The sequence below is a fragment of the Bos indicus x Bos taurus genome, chromosome 13 (genome assembly GCF_003369695.1).
Source record: "Bos indicus x Bos taurus breed Angus x Brahman F1 hybrid chromosome 13, Bos_hybrid_MaternalHap_v2.0, whole genome shotgun sequence".
Lineage (NCBI taxonomy): Eukaryota > Metazoa > Chordata > Mammalia > Artiodactyla > Bovidae > Bos > Bos indicus x Bos taurus.
This window is the reverse complement of record NC_040088.1, coordinates 19973963-19998728: the sequence shown is the minus strand read 5'-3', so window position 1 is coordinate 19998728 and position 24766 is coordinate 19973963. Positions and strand designations below refer to the sequence as shown.

General features: G+C 40.7%; 1 protein-coding gene across 1 annotated transcript; it reads right to left on the bottom strand.

Annotated features, from left to right (window-relative positions):
* Positions 1-3438: 3438 nt before the first annotated feature.
* Positions 3439-23187, bottom strand: EIF2S2 (eukaryotic translation initiation factor 2 subunit beta). The gene is made up of 9 exons (XM_027558768.1): positions 23011-23187; positions 18212-18389; positions 16457-16560; positions 13539-13674; positions 12732-12832; positions 12003-12151; positions 9490-9546; positions 5681-5766; positions 3439-5031 (listed from the first exon to the last, which is right to left on the bottom strand). Exons 1-9 carry the CDS (start codon positions 23023-23025, stop codon positions 4856-4858), a joined length of 1002 nt encoding a protein of 333 aa, XP_027414569.1. The 5' UTR covers positions 23026-23187; the 3' UTR covers positions 3439-4855.
* Positions 23188-24766: the final 1579 nt, after the last annotated feature.

The window sequence follows — 24766 nt, the reverse complement described above, 5'->3', positions numbered from 1 at the left end:
TAAATAATTATTATATAACAGTAAACCACTCTGAGGGTCTGTTATTAATCTAAAAGGCACATTTTACCCTTAGTTAACCGCCACAGCCACTTTTTAGGTGGATGTAGTGTGAACTTTGAAATTCCTCTCCCCATTCATGTGACAAGCCTCTTCCAGCTCTCCTCCTCTACATACTCAAATTTCCTTTATTGACTCTTCCTCTTATGTTGGCATGTTCATCATTTTTCTGTATGAGTTCCTGGCTCACCAAACCCATGGCTTCAGACTTTACATTCATGCCTCCACCATCTCTACCTCTTAACTCAGTCTTCCCCAGGAGTGCCAGGGGACATACAGAGACCCAGCTGATGGCTGCACTTGGATGTCCACGAGGACCTCAGCTGAGCCCTGCCCTCCCCATCTTGGGCTTCCCAGGTGGTGCAGTGGTAAAGAACCCACCTGCCAATGCAGGAGACACAAGAGACTCAGGTTTCCATTCTTGGGTTGGGAAGATCCCTGGAGTAGGAGAATGGCAACCAACCCACTCCAGTATCATTGCTTGGAAAATTCGATGGACAGAGGAGCCTGGCGGGCTATTATAGTCCATGGGGTTGCAAACTTGGACATGACTGAGACACACACACGGCGTCTTTTATTTTCATGAATCCTGCATCTTGGAGAATGGTGTGTGTTTACCCTATTGCTCATGTCAGCATCATGTTATTTTTTTCCAAGGTATGCCTTAGCTCTAACTTGTTTTTTGTCCCACTCCCTTAGTAGGTTAAAGCCCCTTTTATCTCTTAAAGACTTTTACAATAACCTAACTAGTCTTTCACTTTCCATCAGTCTGCTCTTTCAGTTCAGTCCAGTCACTCAGTCATGTCTGACTTTTTATGACCCCATGGACTGCAGCATGCCAGGCTTCCCTACCCTTCACTATCTCCTGAGTTTGCTTAAATTCATGTCCGTTGTTTCAGTGATGCCATCCAACCATCTCATCCTCTGTCGCCCCCTTCTCCTCCTGCCTTCAATCTTTCCCAGCATCAGGGTCTTTTCCAGTAAGTCAGTTCTTCACATAAGGTGGCTAAAGTATTGGAGCTTCAGCATCAACATCAATCCTTCCAATAAACACCCAGGACTGTTCTCCTTTAGGATGGACTGATTGGATCTCCTTGCAGTCCAAGGGACTCTCGAGTCTTCAACACTACAGTTCAGAAGTTCCTAGAACAGGACCTCACACAAATTAGGGATAGTACTTAGGCAGTACTATCTATGTATTACATAAATGATTATTTAGGAAGAACACAAAGGGAATTCCCTGGCAATCCAGTGGTTAGGACTTGGCACTTTCACTGCTAAAACCTAGGTTTAGTCTCTGGTCGGGAAACTAATTCCACAAGCTGTATAGTGCAGAAGAAGAAAAAAAAAGCCCAGATCTGAGACATCTGTCATAATGAGCTGGGACTGAAAAGTGAAGCAGTCGTAACTCTTGAGGCCAAAACAGTTAGTGAAGTTGTTTCCCAGCATATTAGGTTCGGCTAATATCTCATGTAATATTTTGGCTTTAATTTGGTTCCTGGCTCACTTTAAAGTTCATGAAAATCTGTACAATGAATATAATTTTTAAAAGTGCCCATTAAAATGGTGACATTCAATAAGAATGTCCATTAATACTTATCCTTTGTAACAGCTGGTTCTCCAGTGGTTTCAAATACTGTTTAAAACAGAAGCCACACTTAAAGCAAGGGGCAGTAATTAGAAGGTTCTTAAGTATCTGTTACCAGGGAAGGTTTGCAGGGATAGGACCCACAGCAATCACAGGAGACCCAGCAAGTGTTTGGTCCTTTCTTCTCTGGAGAGCACCACCATTAATGGGACAAAGCTTGAAGGACTATGCCTCTGTTGTTGCAAACCTTTGGGAGAGTGTGATGCTCCTGGAGACAGGTAGCTACCCTGTCTCAAAGCAGAGCAGTTTTTCACAAGGTCAAAGGCAACTGTCACCATAAAAATAGGTAAGTAATACCTATAGTCCTCAGGATTTGCACACTTGGCAGGGCAAAGGCAGAGCATCTCTCTTCAGGAAAGGGGATACGCTCACAAGTACTATCAGCCATTGAGCCTCCTCCCCTCTGACCAGGGTAATTCAGCCTGAGGGGAGTACAGAAGGAAGATCGTGCACAGTGCAAGGCAGGCAGGCCTGGGTTAAGCACTTTAAATATAATATTTCATCATCTCTGAGGTAGGCATTTTCTCATTTTCTAGATGATAATACAGGATATAATGAATGATAGAAGGCTGCCAGTCCAGACTGTTCAAGGCCTGTACTCAGCATTATAAAAACCTACCATTTAGGGTATTAAAAATAAACTATGGCATACCATGAATAGATTCTTAATGCAGTTTTTAAAAATACTGTACTAACTTGGAAAATGTTCTTGATATGAAAAGATTCTATGGTGATAGGATTATGGGAATTAAAACTCTGAAATTATAAATTCATCTTAGATAAACACTACCACATGCTATAAAGACTGACATCTAAAAACACACTGTGAAGTCTGATGTTCTGTTCAAATATGCACTTCGGAGACCAGGTCAGAACTGGGGCCTCATACTTCCAGGCTGCCCAGCCCAGCATTTTTTTCTAAACACTTAGTCTACAACATGTTTGGGGGGAAGGGAGGGAAAGAAACCTGACTTACTACCCACAAGCTAAGTCCTGCTTCCTCTAGGTATGGGAATATATCAAGGAACATGTAAACTCTGCTCTCAGCACTTATGGTGACCTGAGGGTAAAACAGTTGTTTACATGAAGTGGGCAGGGACCTGTGAAGAGCCAGGAGATCTTAGGGAAAGTTTAAACTTTTCTGTAGATGGGGCTGTGGGCAGGTATGAATTCAAGAGATATAACTGCATATTTATATGCTTGTGAAAATGCACATCCACATACAAAAGACTTTCACTTTTGTCATGGAACATGTTTATCTGGTCTCAAAAAACACCCCCCACAACCCCCAGCATAATTAGGAACACACTGTAACAGTTTCTGAAGACACTTTGGAAATGGTGGTCTGATTCCCTTAAAACTAGAACATTGCTCTTGATCGGAAACCCTCAATGGCCTTTGCTTTGTCCCTCCATAGAAGATTCCTTCCAGCTGAGCTATGGCTGGTCTGAGATAGTACAGTAGACAGAAGAGAGGCTGATGCTACTGGGAATGCTAACCTAGGGTAACTCGTCATTTTGAATGGGTCTACTACAGTCAGTCCAATTTTGACCAAATAGTACCTCAACAGGACTATCTTGAAGTCTCGATCCGTCTGGAGAATCTGTTTTGGAGAATGGACTTAAGAACTGGGGTTAAAACTGCCAATCTGTCACCAAACTGTAAAATCCCATGTCTCCCAACTAAAGAACAAAACACACATACATAGGCACAAAAGCGCTAATTACACGAGAGGCACTGATCCTTGGTTTATTCACGCAATAACAGCTGACATTGGGAATTGTGTGGATATAGATACAAAAGAAGGAAGAGGAAATAAACAGCAGTTGAGTTCATCAGGGCAGTGGTGGCAGCTCAGCCAGTGTGTAGTCCCCTCAAGACCTACTGGGTTGAGGGAGTGCTCTGCCCCCTCTACCACTTCTTGACCAAGGCACCTTACAACACTTCGCCTATACTTTGGGTCACAGTGATTAAACACAACATGGTCAAGACACTCAAGGCTGAGTGACTGCTCCTGGAATAGTCTGGCAACAAGAAAGAGGAAAGGGCAGCATTATGCCCTTACCCTCAGCAAGTGCAAGGCAGATCACAGCAGGTATTTAAGAGGATCTTTTCTCTTGTGCTCAGGGGGGAAATACCTTTTTGGCCAAAACCACAGAAGGCAGAACCAGGAGGAGGCCCCAGAAGTGGAACACAATCAGAATCACCTCTTGGTTTCTCATGATCACATTCAAAATCGACTTTAATACAGAAAATAGAAAAAAAACATTTGTGGTGGGCCATTTTTCAAATCCAGAACTCAAGTTGAGGAAAAAGAAAAGTGTCCTCTAGCATCATGGTTTGGACTGTCAAGAGTTCTCTCTACTGCATAAGCCACACCACTTTCTCACCAACAGATGCCTGACTAGGGTTATTCTTGGTGTGCCAGCAAGTTCTAAGACATACTCAAAGGCTGTATCTCTAAGATTCTCTTAGTGGCCAATAAGGAGGAAAATTCTAAGGAAGGTACTTAGCACCCTGTATTTCCTCATATGGTAACAGATGGAGGACTCAGCTGTGAGGTAGTGGCAACAATCCCCACATAATGAAAAAGAATTCAAGTCTATATAATTGTTTTCTGGACACCAAAAACAGGCTGTCCTCCCAGATTTCATGTTCCAACCATCATGTGAAGCTATGTCTACTTCAGGCATCCCAAGAAACTGAGAAGGAAAATGACTACCCAGCTTAAGATTCTCAGGACAAGCATAGAGAGACCTCACCAGAGCTGCCCAGGCACAAACTGTTGTGCTGAATTCATTAAGCATAATTTTTTAATAGAAAAGAAAACTGAAGGACAAACCAAATTGAAAGAATCACTGTTATAATAACTTTAATTTATCTTGCATTTTACAGAAGTCTATGAACGATTTTAAAAAAGCACCACCTTACCCCATCATGTTTCTCTGACAGTTGTTAAAGTAGGCAATGAGTATGTCAACAGCTTCAGCAACGGCATCTTGCAAGAATTTCAGACCAACCAGCCACACGCCAAAGAACTTGGCAGCTTTTCTATCTTGTTTTTAATACAGTGGTATATCCACTCTGATGGTAAACCTGTCCAGCCAAATCTCCACAACACACTTTGCAAAATCAGTGGTGATTAGCAAATTAGTTAGCTTTGGCACGGAGCTGTGCTCGCTTGCCTGTGACAGCCTGGAAGCCAGTTTTGATGCTGGCAACAGAGCATCGAGAATGACAAGTTTCGCACTGTAAGAAATAGAGGCGGGTGTCCTTTTGCAGGATTGTGTCTGGTGATCGGCACGTGTGACAGGTGACGTATTCCTCTGAGGAGAAACAACACACAGAATTACCTGGTAGCCACAGGTTTTTTTTACCTGAGGTTTTCTTTCCTCTAAAATGCTTCTACTGAACTTTGCAATCCCACACTGGAACCCAAGCTGAAAGCTTATCTTAGCTACACCCAGCTATTCTAGAGGTAAGAAAACACAAGCTATCTGATGTAATAGTTCACAAACTTAACCATGGGTTGAAAAAAGGCTCCAAATGTACAAAGAAGCAGTGACACGTGCCAGATGCCTACTCCTGGCTTTGTCTATAGGAAACTCACTCAAGAGAGAACTTAATAGCTTTCTTAGGTGGGAACAGATCTGCCAATTTTAAGTGATTAGGAAGGTAAGAGAACTAGGTCAGATCAGGTCTGAATGCAGATAGGTTTCTTTGACTTGGCCTTCAGCCTAGAACCAACCAGCAGCCTTGATCAGCTGGGTCTGATCAAGGAAATCCAAACCCCACTCCCTGACCCCCAGCTGGCTACCAAGAACCACTTCCCACCCCAGTTCCCCACCACTATCATTTTCCCTCATCTTCTAAGGCCAGCCTGTCTAGCTTCATTAAAAACCAATGGCTGTCACCCAGAATATTTCAGCCCAATGGGAACATTTCAGAGTGATGTGTTAAAAATTACACACTTACTGATATATCTTCTCAAAACATTTTCTATCTGTTTCTGTTGGAATCTTCCTTTAATTACAAGTTGATTATTACCATCTATAGAACCACTATGAAAGAAAACAAAAACTATTATTGTTTTTTCCTATAAGGAATCAAATACCAAACATTTTAAATATTAATATTTATTTTTATAATAGTAAATATTCAAATATTTTAAATACTAAAATATATTCAATGACACAGGTAAGTTATAGGGGCAATACTACCTGGTTTCTCAAAACTTAAGTAGTTGGTGCCTAATGACTTACCCTTATTTCCTAACATTAAATTCAATTTTTAATTACATCTTCCACAACAAATGATTTGTAATTAAGTCGAAAACCAGACTGGTTGAAAATTGGGAAAGGACTATTGTCAAGGCTATATATTGTCACTCTGCTTATTTAACTTACATGCAGAGTACATCATATGAAATGCTGGGCTGGATGAATCACAAGCTGGAATCAAGAGTGCCGGGAGAAATATCAATAGCCTGATATGCACATGCTGCTGCTGCTGCTGCTACTAAGTTGCTTCAGTCGTGTCCGACTCTGTGTGACCCCATAGACGGCAGCCCACCAGGCCCCACCATCCCTGGGATTCTCCAGGCAAGAACACTGGAGTGGGTTGGCATTTCCTCTTCCAATGCATGAAAGTGAAAAGTGAAAGTGAAGTCGCTCAGTCCTGTCCGACTCTTAGCGACCACATGGACTGGAGCCTACCAGGCTCCTCTGTCCATGGGATTTTCCAGGCAAAAGTACTGGAGTGGGGTGCCATTGCCTTCTCCCGATATGCACATGACACCACCCTTATGGCAGAAAGTGAAGAGGAACTAAAGAGCCTCTTGATGAGGGTCAAAAAGCAGAGTGAAAAAGCTGGCGTGGAACTCAACATGAAAAAAACTAAGATGATACGGCCTCTGGCCCCATCACTTCATGCAAACAGATGGGGGAAAAGTGGAAACAGTGACAGATTTTATCTTTTTGGGCTCCAAAATTACTGCAGAGTAACTGCAGCCATGAAATTAAAAGATGCTTGCTCGTTGGAAGGAAAGCTATGACCGACCCTAGATAGTATATTAAAAAGCAAAGACATCACTTTGCCGACAAAGGTCTGTCTAGTTAAAAGCTATGGTTTTTCCAGTAGTCTTGTTACAGATGTGACAGTTTTACCATAAAGAAGGCTGAGTGCTGAAGAATTGATGCTTTCAAATTGTAGTGCTGGAGAAGACTCTTGAGAGTCCCTTGGACTGCAAGGAGATCACACCAGTCAATCGTAAAGGAAATCAACCCCAAATATTCATTGGAAGGACTAATGCTAAAGCTCCAATCCTTTGGCTACCTGATGTGCAAAGCTGACGCAATGGAAAAGACCCTGATGCTGGGAAAGAGTGAGGGGAGGAGAAGGGAGTGACAGAGGATAAGATTGGTTGGATAATATCACTGACTCAGTGGACACTGAGTTCTGGGAGATAGTGATGGACAGGGAAGCCTGGCATGCTGCAGTATATGGGGTCACAGAGAGCTGGACCCAGCCATTGGAGGAAAAAAAAAACAAACTTAACTGTGTGATGACCCATTCACGCAACAAAGGACAATCACACTTTTGTTGACGGCATACCATATGCAAAGCAGTGAGGTGCACTATAAATATAAAAACTATGAAAAGAGCTCTAGATATCCTTAAAAATTCTAAGACCAAATCTTTTGATCAGTTGCATATAGTTAATGAAGATGTTCTAAAATTGTGGTGATGGTTAACTATGTGAACAAATTAGAAACTACTGGATTATACATTTTAAAATGTGTGAGTTGTATCTATAAAGCAATTTCAGGCCTCATATTGTCAATGATGCTTAAAGAGAAAATTTTTTTAAAGTAGCTGTTGACAAGTAATACTTTTGAGAAAGCAAGGCTCTGGGCTAGACATCATTTAAAAAAAAAGTTGATGTAAAAATAAAAAAATTAAATTTATATGGAAATGCACAGGACTGAGACTAGCCAAAATAATGATGAAAAAGAAGGAGAAAGTTGGAGGACTCATGTTTTCTGAGATTGAAATATATTGCAAAGCCACAGTGTTCATGTACATCAATGAAAAAAATTAAGAGTCCAAAAATAAACCCTTATTTTATTGTCAATTGATTTTTGAAGTAGTGTCAAGGTAATTCATTGGAACAGAGAATAGTTTTCTCAACAAATGGTGCAAGATCAACTAGGTTGTCTATTTATACGCAAAAGAAACAACTTTGACACTTTTAACTTTTAACATACCGAAAAATAGCTGTAAAATAAACTGTTGACCTAAACATAAGAGCTAAAATTGTAGTCATCTTAGAAGAAAACACAGACGTAAATCTTCATGACCATCTGTTAGTCAATATTTTCTTAAATATGACACTGAAAAGCACAAGTGACCAAATAAACACACTGATAACTGGGTTTCATCAAAATTAAGAAGCTTTGGAATTTCAGCCATACAAAAATGTGAAAAGAAGAGAAATTACAAATCAGAAAGTAAACAAAAATTCAGCCAAGCGGCATTAAATCTATTCTTTATCTTACTATTAAATTGACTTTTCCAAGAACCTCTCCTATGATTCTCCTCTAACGGTAAGAGTTTATCATCATCCTCCATGAACAGCAACCCTTAATTTCCAGGCAACGGTGATTCTAGTGCTTGACACAGAAAATCTTTTTCATTCACTGTCAAAAGATATTCAGTTTTCTTGATAGCCCTATAATATTTAGCTCACTGACTATAAATTCACTGGTTACAACTTGTTATAATTTACCTCACCTCCACAAAAACTGTAATTATTCTGAGAAGTAGGAAAAACACTGCTACCTTTTGCTCCATCAGTTTATGTAATTTAAGTTTGTAACAAATTTACATTTAAAATACAATTCTCCCACAACACAGCCCACCTATCTACCACTGGTCAAGCAAATTACCCCTTAACCCCACAGCAAATACAGCCAGTTCCAACAAAATGAGTTTCTAGATAGGAAGAGACGAGAACACCTTAATTACCTCTGTACTACCAACAAGGCACAAGATTAAGGCTTTTAAGAGTTAAAAGCTCCCAAGAAACACAGACCTGAGTTTACATCTTGACTGCAATTAACTAGCTATGTGACCTAGTGGCTCAGAAGGTAAAGAATCTGCCTGCAATGCAGGAGACCAGGTTCGATCCCTAGATCAGGGAGATCCCCTGGAGAAGGAAATGGCAATCTACTCCAGTATTCTTGCCTGGAGAATCCCATGGACAGAGGAGCCTGGCAGGCTTCGTGGGTTGCAAAGAGTCGGACATAACTGAATGACTAACACTTTTTCTTTTTTCTTTATGTGACCACCTATGTACAACCTCACTTCACCAAACCTGTTTCCAAATGTGTTAAGATGGAGTAACACTACTTTCTAACAGTCCACAGAACTGTTGTAAAGATTGAGATGGTATCCAAAAGAGTCTGGCACACAATGGACGCTCAACATGTTAGTCATATTCATTATTACATTACTTATTTTTAAAGGGACATTCGGCTCACTTTGGTATACCTAACAGGCCTGTTCACATATGAGCCACTGTGGACCGTTTTCCTATTCCCAAGTAGCCAACCTCTCCCATAGAAATGAACAAGTTTCCCTCCTTCATTGCCCTAAAAGTTCTTCTGACAATCAGGTGGATGTTTTTTTCCCTAAGTGTAGTACATCTTTTCAAGTTAAAAGAAGTTCTTATAAAATGTCCACTAACACTGTAAGTAACTGTATACAAACGTGAAGTTTCTTACCTTGTACCCAATTCAGCCAATAAAAATGCAAGGAGATGTTTAGGCTGACGATGTAATCTAAAAAGAAAGTGGAATAATATAAACCGTATCTTTCATGGAAATCTAACAAAACTTCTAAAAACCTCACTCTCTTCACTATTTTGTAATTACTCAGCTGTTAGGTGAATTTTAGCACAGTTCGTCAAACTCTGAAATGAAGATATATATGATACCATTTGTTTACATTTTAAAGCCCATAAAACAATATTACATTTTATTTACAAGTATATACACACTGGTAAATGTCTATAGACATGGACAGGAAAGGTAAATACCAACTTTAAAGGATAAGATCTTTTTCTAGGAAGGAAAGTAAAAGAGATCAGAAAGATATATAAAGATGGCCTTAAATTGTAATTGTAAAGCCCTCTTTTTAAAGGAGTAAAAGGATCTGAAGTTAAAGTATCAAGAGGTCAAAACACACCAAATCAAGGTAATGAATACTTGGGTGTCTGTTATGCAAATTCCTATATATTTCCTGTTTGGAATTTATTTTTAAAAAGGGAAGTATTTCATGGCAGCCCAACAACAGAAATTTAAAACAGCTAAAATATTCACCAACTGGAAAGTGGTTAAATTATGGTACATCCATTTTATCCTGCTTTTAAAATACAGGTCTCTAAATAATAAAAAAAGCATAAAATGAAAAAGCACATAAAACAAAAAAAAGCAAATACAGAGTAATGCCACTCAGTACACTTTTTAATTCTATTCACTTGGCACTGTTTGAGTTTGTTCCAATAACTAGGTACTGCTATTATAATTTTAAAAAGCTTTTTCCTCCAAATGTAATGAGTAAGGGTCAGTGAAATATAATAAAACTGGCAGGTACTTATATTGCTAGTGGGAGTATAAACTGGTATAAACTTGCTGGAAAGCAACTTGCCAATGTTTGCTATAAACAATGTCCATTCCTTTTGACTAGGCAATTCCCCTTTGGGAATTTTCGCCCTAAGGCTCTATTCTGAGTTCTGCCAAGATACACGTATCAGGATTGTTCATATCACGATTGTTCCGTGAAGCTCTGCCTGATATTGAAAAATTGGGAGCAACCATGTTCAACCAAGGAACTGTCAGAATATGTTGTATAACTCTTAAAAACATTTGTAAAGATTATTTAATGATATGGGTAAAAAGTTCACTATATATTGAGAAAAATATGTTAAAAACCAGTATAATACCAATTTATTAAAAAATATTTAGATGCTTAAAAGTAGTTAAACAGCGGGCTTCCCTGGTGATCCAGTGGCTAAGACTCTGCACTCACAACACAGGGGGCCCACATCCAATCCCTAGTCAGAGAAGCAGATTCCACATGCCACACCTAAGAGTTCACACACTGCAACTAAAGATCCCAAGTGCTGCAACTAAGAGCCGGTGTAGCCAAATAAATATTAAGAAAAAAAAGCAGCTAAACATAAAAATACTAAACTATGATTACCTATCTCTTAATGATGGACTTAAAACAAATGAGTTCTCATTTTCTTTAGCAGGTCCGTATTTTCTCATTTTCTATCTAATTTCTATAGATAGAAATACTATTACCACCAGCAAAAAAAAAAGGTCTAAAACTTTTTAAGTTATGCCTATAAGCAATGAAAACAAGTGGTTACTCTGGTCAGGGAATTTTTAGTGATTACATTTTCTTTATTTTGACTTCCCTGGTGGCTCAGATGGTAAAGCGTCTGCCTACAATGTGGGAGACCTAGGTTCAATCCCTGGGTCAAGAAGATTCCCTGGAGAAGGAAATGGCACCCCACTCCAGTACTCTTGCCTGGAAAATCCCAAGGACGGAGGAACCTGGTGGGCTACAGTCCATGGGGTTGCAAAGAGTCGGGCACGACTGAGCAACTTCACTTTCTTTCCCTTTTACTGACAACAAGCCTATATTACTTATGAAATTAAAGAACAAACAGGAGATAAGGTCAGTTGCCCTAAGGAACCTGCCCATAAAGGTGTAGCTGAGGAAGTCTGAGAAGAGCCAGGCCCAGATAGTGACATGGGGGTAAGACAGGCATGGAATGTGATGGTAATTAATGAAGTGGAAATCTCATCACCTGTGTCTTGGCAATACCCAAGAAAGCAGAACATTAAATGTAGCTGCCTTCCCAAAGCTCACTGCTTGTACTTGCTTGGCAGGCCCACTCCAGCCTGATGAGCTTTTCCATCTCCCTGGGCTTTCCAGGCTTCTTTCTAAGGACTACACTCAGTCTCCTGACTCTTCACTCCATCTGGTTAGAATCCTCTCATAAGTCAGCATGAGTTGCCTTCCCTTACTTTTAGATGCCTAATAAATCAAGCCCTAAGACCTATGAATCGAAAGAACTGACGGACTTGAACTGTGACCTCACTCAACCCAGCCCTGACCTGTGCACTGTCTCCTACCGGCAGTAACGTCCACATTAAGGATATTTAACATCCACTCCACTGAGAACCTGGCATTTGGGATGGAGACTCCACATTAACCAACTTACAGTTTACAGATGTCTGTAAAGTTGACAAAAGAAGTTTTCTTGGTTCCTACTCGAACAACCTGTGGTGGTTTCATGACAAATTTCCTCTTCTCTCCAGCCACCATATCTGGATTCTTTTCCCTCATGATGTTGAACACTCGATTCAGTAGCTATAGAGATAAAGTGGTATTCATGTACAGTCTTATTAATAGCAGGAGTATACAGTTCCCACTTGCGTAACTTGTGCATTTCCTTTAAGAACAAACTTCTTATCAAATGTACACATTCATCACATGTTCTGGGAGCTCCCTGAAAATAATTCTCAACCCTGAACAGCAATTGGTCCATTATGAAAGCGGAACAGTTCCATAGTCAAAGGAATGAACAAGCTCCTATTAATTCTACTGTTACTGTGAGAAAATATGTGGTACCTGGAAAAGTAAAATTCAGACTACCCAGAACAAACAAACTCCAGACTAGCTTGGCCCCTTTTAACACTTCCTTTCTCTATTGTCCCCCTCCAGGAGGGCTCCGATGATCTTAGAAGTTCATGGATTCTGATGATACTATAATGACTGCCTGCCCCATACGTGGGCATCAGGCAGTGCTGTGCACTGGCTGTGTGACCTCTCTGGGTCTGTTTCATTATCAACCTGTACTTCAATGGCCCTTTCAATTCAGGGGACATTTATCCTGCTTTTGAGTTCTAGTGAACAGTTCAGCCCCCTTTCACAACAGAATTTGTCTTACCTCTTCATATGTGTAGTCTCTTTCTGAGCCTGCCCAAGCAGGGCCTGTCTGGTTACTGAATGAGATACCATCATCTTTTTTGCTGTCTTCATCTTCTAAAGCTACAGACAACAAAGACTGTAAGAATGAGGGGTAGGGCCTGATACAAGAACAAAAAGGGGAAGGGAGAAGCAGATCTAGACAACTGAAAGCTTTAGGACACTTGTCTTCCCTCCCACAACTGCATTCATAACAGTCTCAATCATAAAGGCATCAAGGCTCTCAAATAACCCCGTATTCCTTAGGGAGATGTTACAATTTTCATAAATCACCCTTAATAAAGACCTCTCTAATTAGGAATTTGTGGCAATACAGACACACTGAACTGTTTCTTAATTTAACAAACCAAATAATGCACTAGGATAATCAGAGGAAAAAATGTCTGTTTTGAAGCACTTAAGAAACAAACACATCCATAAAAACCCATCTGCTGACTGTTCTAAATTCTCTGAAGTAGTTATAGCACTTCGAAGCTAATAAACAGCACTTCTAACAAAATAGTAAAAAAAAAAAATTAAATCCAGTTATAGTAATTGTCCCAATAGTCTAAATCAGTATGTTATAATGTAATCACAACTGTCAAGTTCTTCCCCATGACATCTTTTAAACTTTCATTATCAAGTTAGATTCTGTTTCCTTTTAGCTTCCATTACTTGGTAGTGGAAATAAGGGGCCAAGAAAAAATAAATAAGGAACCCATTCATGAAAGAGACTAGGCCAAAGGTTTGTGTGAACCTAGAAATGAGCTATTAAGCTCACCAATATTACCTTCATCTTTCTCTAGTACTTCATCCTCATCAGGGAACTTGACAACCTTCTTTTTCTTCTTTTTATTGCCAAGCATAATGTCAAGATCTTCCTCTGGTTCAGCTGGTTCCTGAACATCACTTTCAATCTTAAGGTCCTAAGAAAGTGAGATAAGAGTCAACATTTTGCTACTAGAATTATTTTTATTTTTAAATGATATAGGCTGACATGGCTTTGGGGGAAAAAAGTATTACATATTCAAAACTGAAGTTATAGATCAGAAATCTCTCTCACAGGTGAACCAAATTTGTTCAGAGTATCATTTAAACTGGAAAAATTTTAAGACACTTAACAAGGAATCTTATATCTCACTGACAATCTTCAGCAGGCATGGGGTTCAGGAATATTTTAAATAAGTTTCTAAGTATTCTGATGCAGTTAGTAGGAGCGCTTTTTCCTCCTGACACCAAATATGTGATGTTTTTCCACACGAATTTTCCAACTCTGACACTAACTATATAACATACAAATCAATGTAGTTCTGACACTATCCAGTTAGTGACAAACTCCATGGATTTAAGGGCTCAGTCCCATAAGACTGTTTTCATTTTGGAGGCCAATTTCAAGTACAGAGTCCCCAGGTTTCCCACACATATGTCCTACTTAAAGTTCAGGGGTTCCCAGACACCCCTAATTCAATCACTTGCTAGAAGGGCTCAAACAACTCAGGAAAACACTTACCTTATTATACTTGACACATATATACACAATATATAAAGGATACACCTGGAAACAGCCAAATGGAGAATATGCATAGATCAAGAACAGGGAGGCAGAAGTGTAGTGCTTCCATGCTCTCTCCAGGTATACCACTCTCAACATCCCAATGTGGTCACCAGCACTGAAGCTCTCCAAAACTGTCCCCCAAGGGTTTTTTTTACTGAGCCCACCCATGAGATTTTTATGGAGGCTTCATTCTGTAGGCATCATTGATGAAATCATTGGCTCTTGGTGATCAAACTCAGATTCAGAGATTCCAAGAGTCTTAGGAACTATATGCCAGGACCAGTGGAAAAGACCAAATTTTTTTTTCTTATACCATTGCCAGCCTGGCACTAGGCTGTATAAGGAGGTCTTTGGGCAACACTTCAACAGATGAAATCATGAAAGAGGGAAAGGCAGAACCCATGGAGAATTAGGGTTACATGATGAATGGACAGAGAGAAGGTAAAGCTTGATCCCAAGATTAGCTGCTATAGTCATGGATGTAAACCAGGCACAACCTTGAAATGAGACACAAAAACCCTAGAAGAGCAGAAAGGGCTAGTTTAGTTCCAGCCTTCTAATCTCACCTACTTTCATCAGTGTATCCAACCTGAAGTGTGCTGTCAACATTACTTATCAATATCTACTTTTGTGCTACTCTGTAAACCTTGCTATAGCAATTTTAGAAATCTAATGAGCAAAAAAGCTCAAATAGCCAGGAATAAAGTGCAGCCTTAAAATGCCAAATCCAGCTGTGTTGTCTCAGTGCCACATCTGACCATCAAAGACCAATCAGCCCATGTTTATCAGCTGGATACACCAGACAAGAAACCAGATATTAACCTAGCCTGTAAGACGACAATCAGTAAATGAGAAACTCAGACAGGCTAAATCTAAGTTAGCACACACCAGTCAGCTTCTAGTCCTATATTAATAATTTTATCCCAGTAAGCTCTATTTCTAACCTGGAGGCTAAGACCCAGTGAAAGGTAGAGAATAGCACAAAGTATTTTTCAAGATTTTTCAAAAGCTCTGTGGTGGTCTGAAAATTCAAATCTTAAAAACACTTCAGCCTCAAGTTAATGTCCATGTTCTTGCCTGATAAGGATACTTGAAACTTCTTGTTATGACTTAAGAGCAGAGTAAAAAGTATCCAAGCACTAAAATTAGAGCTTATAAGTGACTCTTCAGGACAAAAGTTACTAGAGAAATTTGTTAACCAAGACTTTCTGTGGCATATCTCTAACGTGTCACCTGGTTACCCGGGATATTTATACTTCATTTATTCAGTATAATCTGAACATTTCTCTTTATCAATTTCCCTACAGTAGTAGGAAAAGAAGAGAATCTCCAAACAAGGAGAGAATAGGATAAATCCAGGTAAAATCATCTTGTTCTAAAGAACTCCAAATTATCCCCGAACCTCTGAAAACGGAAAGTATCTTACTTGTTTTAGTACCCTAACAATTAGCACACAATGCCTGACTCACTGTCTTCACTAATACATATCTGCTAAATTATCATTAAAGAACAGACTTTCAGCTCCTTTCTCCACCCATCCTCCTATTCACCTACTTAACCACCCATCTTTCTACTCCTTATTCAAAGTAACTCTGAGATAATTATTTTAGAAATCAATCCAGTAATAAGACAACTACAGGGCCTCAAGTCCCCACAAGATCAGAGAATTCCATAAAACCAGCCTGACTGCTCTGGATCTCCTGTAGGAGAACAGGCCATAAAATCAGCCACCAACCACCACAGGCCAGGGCTCATTCTTTGCTGCTCAGAGGTATACACATAAATCTGTGTATCCTCAACATGCTACCGAAAGTGTAACAGAAGAAATCATAGGGATATTTGTTCTACAGGATTTCTCACAGAAATCTCTCTCCTCAGCCAATCTCAGTATGATTAATGATAAATGGCATTTTGTAATCATCTTAATGGCACACAATACAATGTGTAAAAGCTAAATTTACATTCCTTTGAACCATAGTTCCTTTAAAATATCTAGTCAGACACAATGCCAAGAAAACGACCTTAACAGTAGTGACTAAATCCTTAATTAAAAAAGCAAAACTAGTAAGAGATGAGACAAAGAGGGAGAAACATCAGCCATTAGCAACCTTTCAAGAGGTCAAATTTTACCTTCAATAAGAAAGCAATACTACCTTTATACCTTCTTCAGCTTCATCAATATCAAATATCTTTTTTGATTTTTTCTTCTTTTTCTTCTGATTAAAGAAATTCAAATCATCTAGATCATCAGAAGCATCTAAAAGATAATTGAGATTATCAATTATTAGCAAATAGCAAAGGCAGAGCATTGAGTTAAACCAATGTTTTATCTATTAATCAAGTCACCAGAATGAGAGAGACTGGTATTAATTAGCACAGTAATTCCTCTACAACTACAAAGGTTATGGTTCTAAAAATGCAATGGCAGGTCAACTCAAAGCTTTGTAGGAAATTACCTAGCTAGGGGACCATATACTGTGCTCAGTCACTTAGTCTTGTCCAACTCTTTGTGACGCCATGGACTGCAGCCCGCCAGGCTCCTCTGCCCATGGAATTTTCCAGGCAAGAATACTACAGCAGGGTGTCATTTCCTACTCCAGGGGATCTTCCAGATCCAGGGATCAAATCGGGGACCATGTAGGGACTACTTATATAGTAGCTGACCATATGATGCCTCATTGTTCCCCAAACAAAGTCAGGGTTCTAACATAATTTTCCAAGGCTCTCCAGCTTTATCAACTTCTGCCTAGTCTCTCATATTCCACCTTAATCCCTAGTTCCAGCTCAACTGAACTACCTCCACTTCTTAGTGCAGTGTGTGTGGTCTCTCACCTTCAAGCCTTCCTATGGGCCCTCTCCCATAGCTCTTACCTTCATCTCACAGGATCTTTGTTAGAAGTTACTTCCACCAAGAAGTCTTCTCTAAGCCTATCTTTCCTATCCCCTAACTGGGTTAGGTATCCTGTAGGTGCTTGATAATAGTACCTTCTGTCATTCCAATAGAGGTGTTTACTTGCTGCTTGTCTATCTCCCAATGAGATACCGAGGGATTATGCCTTTCTCACCTATTGTGCCTAGTCCAACAAGTTATTCAATCAACCAACAAAAGGCCTTATAAAGTATTTCACGTTCATTAAAATGAGACTACAATATGAACAAAATGAAATTTTATCTACCATTAATGAGTAAAAATACGTTTGGTTTAATAAGTTTTCCATTTGTTCTGCCCTACTGTACACTAGGAATATTTTTAAATGCCTCTATTACAAAGTTTTTCAAGGAGCTATTTATGAATTCATAACTAATTCTTATTAAAAGAATGATTTATTTTCCAACTTTGTTTTAAACGTTTACAAGATGCTTAGCACATGGCAGATGCTCAATAAATGTCAGTTTTCTCTACCCCTAGTACAGTGTCTTCTATTCAACAAATATAAACATGTTTACTAAATCATTTAAATGGTGTTTATGTTAGAGCACAAGAGTGAGTAACTAATGCTAGCTGTAATTTTAATGTCTTCTATATATTTTCAAACTTGTTAAGACATAAAACTATCTATCTTGGTCCTATTTCTTTCTGCCTACACTCAAATACAACCACCGTTAAAATTGGAAAAGAGACAGGAAAAAAAAACTGGAAGAGACTTCTGGACAGGCTAGATTAGAAAACCAGCTGTGGAGTGACAAAGTTTTATCATCTTTGTCCTGTGGATTTGGTGGAATCTTCCCTCAAACAAGCCCAAAAGAAATCTGGCAAGGTCCCATGTGCCCAGACTATTCATGGCCTCAGCCTCACTGTAACAGCCTCTCAGGCTGCGAGGGTCATTGTGTGCACAAAATTCAAAACACCAATGGAAGAGAACGAGGTCTTTCAGAACAATACTGACTCTCTCATGTTTACCACTTACCTTTTTTCCTACTGTCTTCTTCATCAGCTTCTACATCTTTGTCCTCAGTTGGCTCTGGCTCCACTTCTTTTGTTTCTGAGGGCTGGGTTTCTTCTGTCTGGGCATCCCCTTCCTCATCTAACATAAAAGGCTTCTTCTTCTTCTTTTTCTTCTTGCTCATAGTAGGATCAAAAATCATCTGTTTAAAAGATAAGAAGAAACCGGGACCATGTGATTATTTTTAATGATGCTCACGTAACAAGCGTGTTGCAGTCTCAAAAGGCATGCTCTTAAAAAACACATGTACTGTTTTTTAATTTATAAATTATCACAAGATAATAGAATTTAGGAAAGGGAGCTTAGCGTTATAACAACCTAAGCTTCGTCCCTTGCTTTATGAATGAGAAAACCAAAGCCCAGACAAGTCATACATGTTTTAAGTTTGATAACCTGGGTTGCTACACCAGGAGACTTGACCTGATTTTAAAAAAAACTTAAAAATGTTTTTTTTATCCTGAAATTCAGACAAACTTTTAAAGAAATCCATCATCAATCCTTCGTATAACAAATCCCTATCTGAGTGAAAGAAACTTCTATACAACCTTTTACTCTGCTTTGTTCTTCTAGAACATTAAAAGAAAATGTTTAAAAGCATAAGTCCAGAACCTAACTGACTGAATTCAAATCCTAATTCTGGTTTTTACTTTTGTTACCCCAGATAAGTTCTTGCCCTCTCCACACCTCCACTGTAAAGTGGAGATCAGTAGCAGAACCAAAACCAAACCTAAAAACATAAATAGGCTTCCCTGGGGGCTCAGACGGTAAAGAATCCACCTGGGTTGGGAAGATCCCCTGGAGGAGGGCATGGCAACACCCTCTGGTATTTTTCCCTGGAGAATCCCTTGGACAGAGGCCACTTTAGGCGGCAGTTCATGGGGTGGCAAAGAGTCAGACATGACTGAGCGACTAAGCACAGCACAAAAAGGTAAATATACATAAAACACTTGGCACAGTACCTGGTACAAAAGTACTCAATAAATGTTAGCAATTGTTATACAATTTATATATAATGCTTTAGAGTTGACAAAGCATGGTATGTCTTGCTTCCTATCACCAAAATCCATCAACTCAGGGTGATCTAATCTTTAAGACATATCATGAAACTCAAAAAAAATTCCCAAATTGATTGTAATTAACTTAAAATCCTTTATGTCCCAAGTACATTAAGGAAACTGAGCTACACTGAAACCAAACTATGGTCTGTAATAAGGGAGAGTGGTATAGTATCATCCTCACCCAATAAAGAAGGATCTGCAAGATGTTTTGGAAATTGATATAGCCTCATTTCAAAGTTATCCCCTCCTACCTTAAGAATGCTCTAACTGTATAAATGATTAATTCTAGAAAGCAGTCAGTCTGAGGAGCATAGTTTGGCAAACTTAAGAGTAGTAAACAGAAGAGTTAGGAGGAAGGAGTTCCCCACTGCTGACCTACTGGGTCTTGGGTCACCCTAAATACTGTGTTGTAATCATTCCAAGGAAGAAGCTATAGTTCATCCTCATTCCTGAAATATGGAGATTTGGCAAAATGACAGATAACACTCCAAGCACTATAAATCTGGTTGTCTGGCAGGCCATTTACTGCATTTTTTTTTCAGTATCAAGTTTGCCTAGAATATTAATTATCTTTTAACTATTATTCAGTAAAACAGACCAAAGATGAGAGGGACATCCACTGCTATTATCCTTTGAAAAACATTCATATAGGTCCACAGGGAAACATTATGGTTGTAGCCTTGAAAAGGGTTATAAATATGCAAGAATTATACACTGATGTAATTAACATCTCTCCCAATTACTGTCTCTGGATGCTGAAGACATATACTCATCCCTTCATTTTATTCACACCACTCAGCAAAACTAGAGTTTAAAAATATGGAAACCAGGGATTCCTAAACAGTACCCAAAGTAGACCTCCCTCAAACCACAAGGTCAGTCTTGACTTATATGTGGTTTTTTTTTTTTTTAAGACTTTTATATCTGAAGTATCACAGTCCAGATGTTTTATGAGACTAGTTGGGATCTGAGAAGCAAACAGTTGCTCACAGTGTGCTTAAGGAAAATCAGACTCTTTTGAGCTATCTTTTTAAGTCTACAATAAAGTCTTCAAACGTTTTCTCTTTTTAACTTCCCACACTGGGTTGGGTTGAAGAAGGTGAGGAAAAGGGATACCAGCAAAAATTACCAACAGACTAAAGTGCTTCAGCAAATTGGAAGCCTACTCACATCTATCATACCTTACTCAAGATAACTTTAAGGCCTAGAAGGCACCACCCCAAGAAGGTAGGAGTGAGCTGCAAAAGAACCCAGAGAGGCAAGGTGAGCAGAACAAATGCTGTGTGGTCATCTCTGGGTGATAGGATTCTGGGAGATTTTTATTTGTATTTTGTTCTTCTGTGTTTTGTATACTTCATACAACACACATTCCATTTTTCATTCAGTTTCTTTTGTAAAACACCTTACCATGTTGTGTGAAAACCCAGTATTCAGATACTTTGTGAATGGGGCCCAGTAATAAGCAATAATCTTAGCTACTGACAGCATTTTGATGCCTGCAGATCAGGGAACTTTTCCTCACATGGCAGCCCTCCTATTTCTAGAATACTGCTTTTCAGAGTATTAATCTTAAAAGAGATTAATGAGAGCATAATCTTAAAAGAGATTATGCTATTTGAGTTTTGGGCTTACTTGCCAGGTTTGAAAGGAAGTGTGCAGTTTATGGCAACTATACATTAAAAAAAAGAAAAACAGGAAATGTGAAAAAACAAATAAATTACTTTTTATTAGATTCTTCAATCCTCTATCCTGGCTACCATGCAGGACTACTTCTGCTGTAGGACGTCCCTAACAGTTTATCATTTCCACCTACCGATTTTTCACTTGATCCTTACAAGCCTGTAAAGTAGCCAGAAGTTAAGGACTGGCCTAAGAAAACTTCTCTATCCAACAGGATTAAAGGAACCAGAACCTGCACATACCTTCAGAGTGGAAGGCAAAGGTGGGATTCTAGTTCCACTAACTTGCTCTGTGATGTTGGATGACTTAACTTCCCTGGGCAGTTATTTCCAGTTTACAAAATGGACTGGTAGATCTGAGAAATGCAAAGCTTTTTAATACTTTATTGGCTTTCAAAGTCCTCTGCTGGAATGCTGGTTTTGCCATCTCTGCTTGTCAAAATCCTTTTCACCCTTCAGTAATATTCCACTTCAACATCTAATCCCACCGCTAAAACTGAACCCTCCAGCCCTCCCAACTGCTGTTAATGCTCTATTTCTACCTCCTGTACCAACTAGTAGTAGAACTCTTAAAACACTTGTGAGCACTTTACCATAAAAAACACAGAACAGCACCCCAGAGAACTCTGTGCTATACAGATGCTTACTTGTTAAAGGTAATGGAAAGCTTAGAAAATGAGTAGAAACAAAACTAACCTGACACAACGCCTCTCAGAACTTTTGAAAGACAATGGTGGACAGCAACGGCTAACCATGACCTCCAAAGCAGGAATCGCATACTTCCCTCAGACTCAGTTTCCTTCCTCAGAGTCTCCTAGGCACCAAACGGAGATCTGGAATTCTAAATACTACTGGCTCAGTCACTTACTATTTGATCACGAGCATCACACAACTCTCTAGAAGCCTCAGTATTCTCATTTCTGAGAATTAAGAGCTTGGAATCGCCTCCAGAATAAAATCCCAAATCCCTTAATTTGTCTTCAAACTCCTCCATGAACTAGCCACTACCTATATTTTAAGGAATTAACTCTAATCAAGTTGGATAATATTCTTCGTCCTTGCCCTGAATCCTTTCCACTACTTGAAGAAATTCAAAGCATTTTCAGGACCCACCTCAAATGACAAAGCTCAAAAAAGCTTCGAATTTTTCTCTGCTCTCCAAGGCCCTGCTGGCCAATCACTCCAATGTTTACAGAAATTAATCAAAAACTTAAGGGAGTTTTCCAGCGGTAGTTCAATACCTATGGCTCGTACTTAAAAGTCAAATGTCATTTTAGGCCGTTTGGATTTAAATAAACTGCGATAAACCTGACCAAAAAGGGACTTGAGGAAATTTGCTGAGGTACAAGTAAGACAGTGGGAAAAGACCGAGGGAGCTTTGCAGCCCGGACTTCCCGCTGACGTCGCTGAGAGCTATGCTAAGGCAGACTCAGGGACTCCCGCCCTAAAACTTTCCCAGGTTAATCACTTTTTCAGACTGAAGGATGTTTTCTTCTTGCCTTCTCCCCCTCTCTCCCGTCTTAAAAAAAAAAAAGAAAAAAAAAAGCTCTAGATAAGAACAAAAGTGGATGCCGGGCAGGACAAGCCAGCCTGCAAAGTTTGAAACGCGGTCGCTCTACTAGAGCCGAGAGACGCTCCTCTCAGTACCACCAGCGCCCAGCGAGGGAGAGTTGGAGCTGCAGTCAAATCGAAAGGAATGCAGGAGTCGCCGGCCCCAGTCTCGTTCAGTTGGGGCATGAACCGGGGATTCAAGCCCTCTTCTAGAGGGCAACTCTACGTGCTCTCCATTCCGGAAACGCCGGCCACGGGAGGACGCCGGCATCAGCGCCGCCGCCCTGAGGAGAGCCGGGAACCGCTAAGCCAGGGCTCCGGAGCCCTCGCCGGCTCTACCGCTCCGGGTCGCCTAGGCCCGGCTGCCCCACATGGCGGCGGCCGGCCGCTAGGCCGCAGGCCCAGTCTCCCATACTGGGGTGGGTCTGGCTCACTGCCTTGGTCCCTAGACACAGTGCCAGTCTCAGGCCCTCACCTCGTCCCCGGACATGGCTGCGGCTCGAGTGGGCTCGGCACGGACGGAAACTCTGACGGGTCAGCCCCAGGCCCCGGCTTCAGCGCTGCTCCTGCCGACACTTCTCCCACCACCGCACTAGGCTCTTGCATCAGCGAAAGGGAACGACACCCCGCCCTCTCCTCCCAAACGTTATTAATGCGCCTGCGCAGAGACCGCCAATGCGCAGGCGCGCGGAGAAGCCGACCTAGCGCGCTCCGACTGGCGCGAGTTACCAGGCGACACCGTGTGCCGGCAAGCTGGGACTTGTAGTCCACCCGGAAGAGGCAGGCGCTAGCGCGGTGACTGTCCAGCGGCCCCTGCGCGTGCGCGACGCTAAGGAAGCCGGCCCGGAAGGTTCGATTTTGCCGGTGGCTGTTCTAACCTCCGCTTTTGGAGGAGCAGGGAACCCAAGCTGAATTCGGGGCGGTTTCTCCTGAGTTAGGGAGGTGGGTGAGGCATTCAGTAATATGAACTCTTTGGGGCTTTAATTTCTCTGCTACCACTTCCACCGTGTCCCCGTGGGGTATGCTAGTGTTTGAGTAACTCGAAGTTGGAAGCGGAGGCGCTCACATCACTGAGGCGTTTTACTTCAGAAATCTAACCCAACAGGCTGGATTTCACTTTGGGAGGTCGGAAACCAAAAGCCTCCTCCCTGTAGACGGGAAAGGAGACCTCATGAGGAGAAACGGCCTGGCAAGAGGCATTCTGTCCGGAAACCTCAAAATCCTTGTTTGTAAGACATCGAATGCGTGGGTGCAATTCCCCTTGAGGCATAATAGAAGCAGTTAGCCTTTGGGGCTCTCACTACTGTCAGTGCCCCCTAGCCGAAGACCACCTAGAACACTCGTCGTGTTGAACAAAGCTGGGCTTATTGTCTCCTCGTAAGGTGCAGGGGGCATGTCAGGAAGAGGGTGCTGGAAAGAATTTACAGGGTTGGAGCTTATATTAGGTAATCTGGGGGAGGGTTCCAGGAAGCAGGCCTTCTCTTTGGATTGGATGCTGTTAAGAAGGAGATGAAGGTAATTCTAATGGGTATTTTAGTAATTCTTACCTGAAAAAGGGAGAAGAACCAAGAGTGGCTAAAGCTGTGATTGGTTAAGAAGCTGCAGTCCCTCAGCCAGGATAGGGGGATATTTCGTCTTTGTGTGTGTGTGTGTGTGTGTGTGTGAGGTGTGGGTGTGGGTGTGTGTGGTTGGGTCACTGTTCTTATTCGTTTGTTAGTAAGTTTATGGAGGTGGTTTTGTTTTTGTCTTGATCCATCATGGTCACAGAGTGGCTATGTGTGATGTTGGTGTTTTCTGAAATTTTATTCAATAGGGCAGCATATCCTAGTTGATAACACTAGCCTAGCTCCCCCTATTCAGGAGCTGCTTTTCTCCCTCTCACTGTGCTTCATATCACTTAGTATATGTTCCCTTCTTGAGTCCTTAAAACAACTACGTGAGACAATCCACAATTGGTTAGCACTCTCCGTTGCATACTAGTCCGTAATTTAAGCATGGTAGGTAAAATAAGGCCCCTGCCTCCAAGGAGCCAAGGATTAGTGAGAATGATCCAAGTCTAGGCAATCTGATGTCAGTGGCTGTTGCTTTACCACCTTGAGAATCTGTATCCTAAGGAGGCTGCATTGCCTCCTCCTTTTCAGCTACTGATAATCTGCATATCAGGATTTCTCAGTAGCAACACCATCAGTGTGTTAGGCCATTCTTTGTTGTTGTGGGCTGTTTTTTGTGCA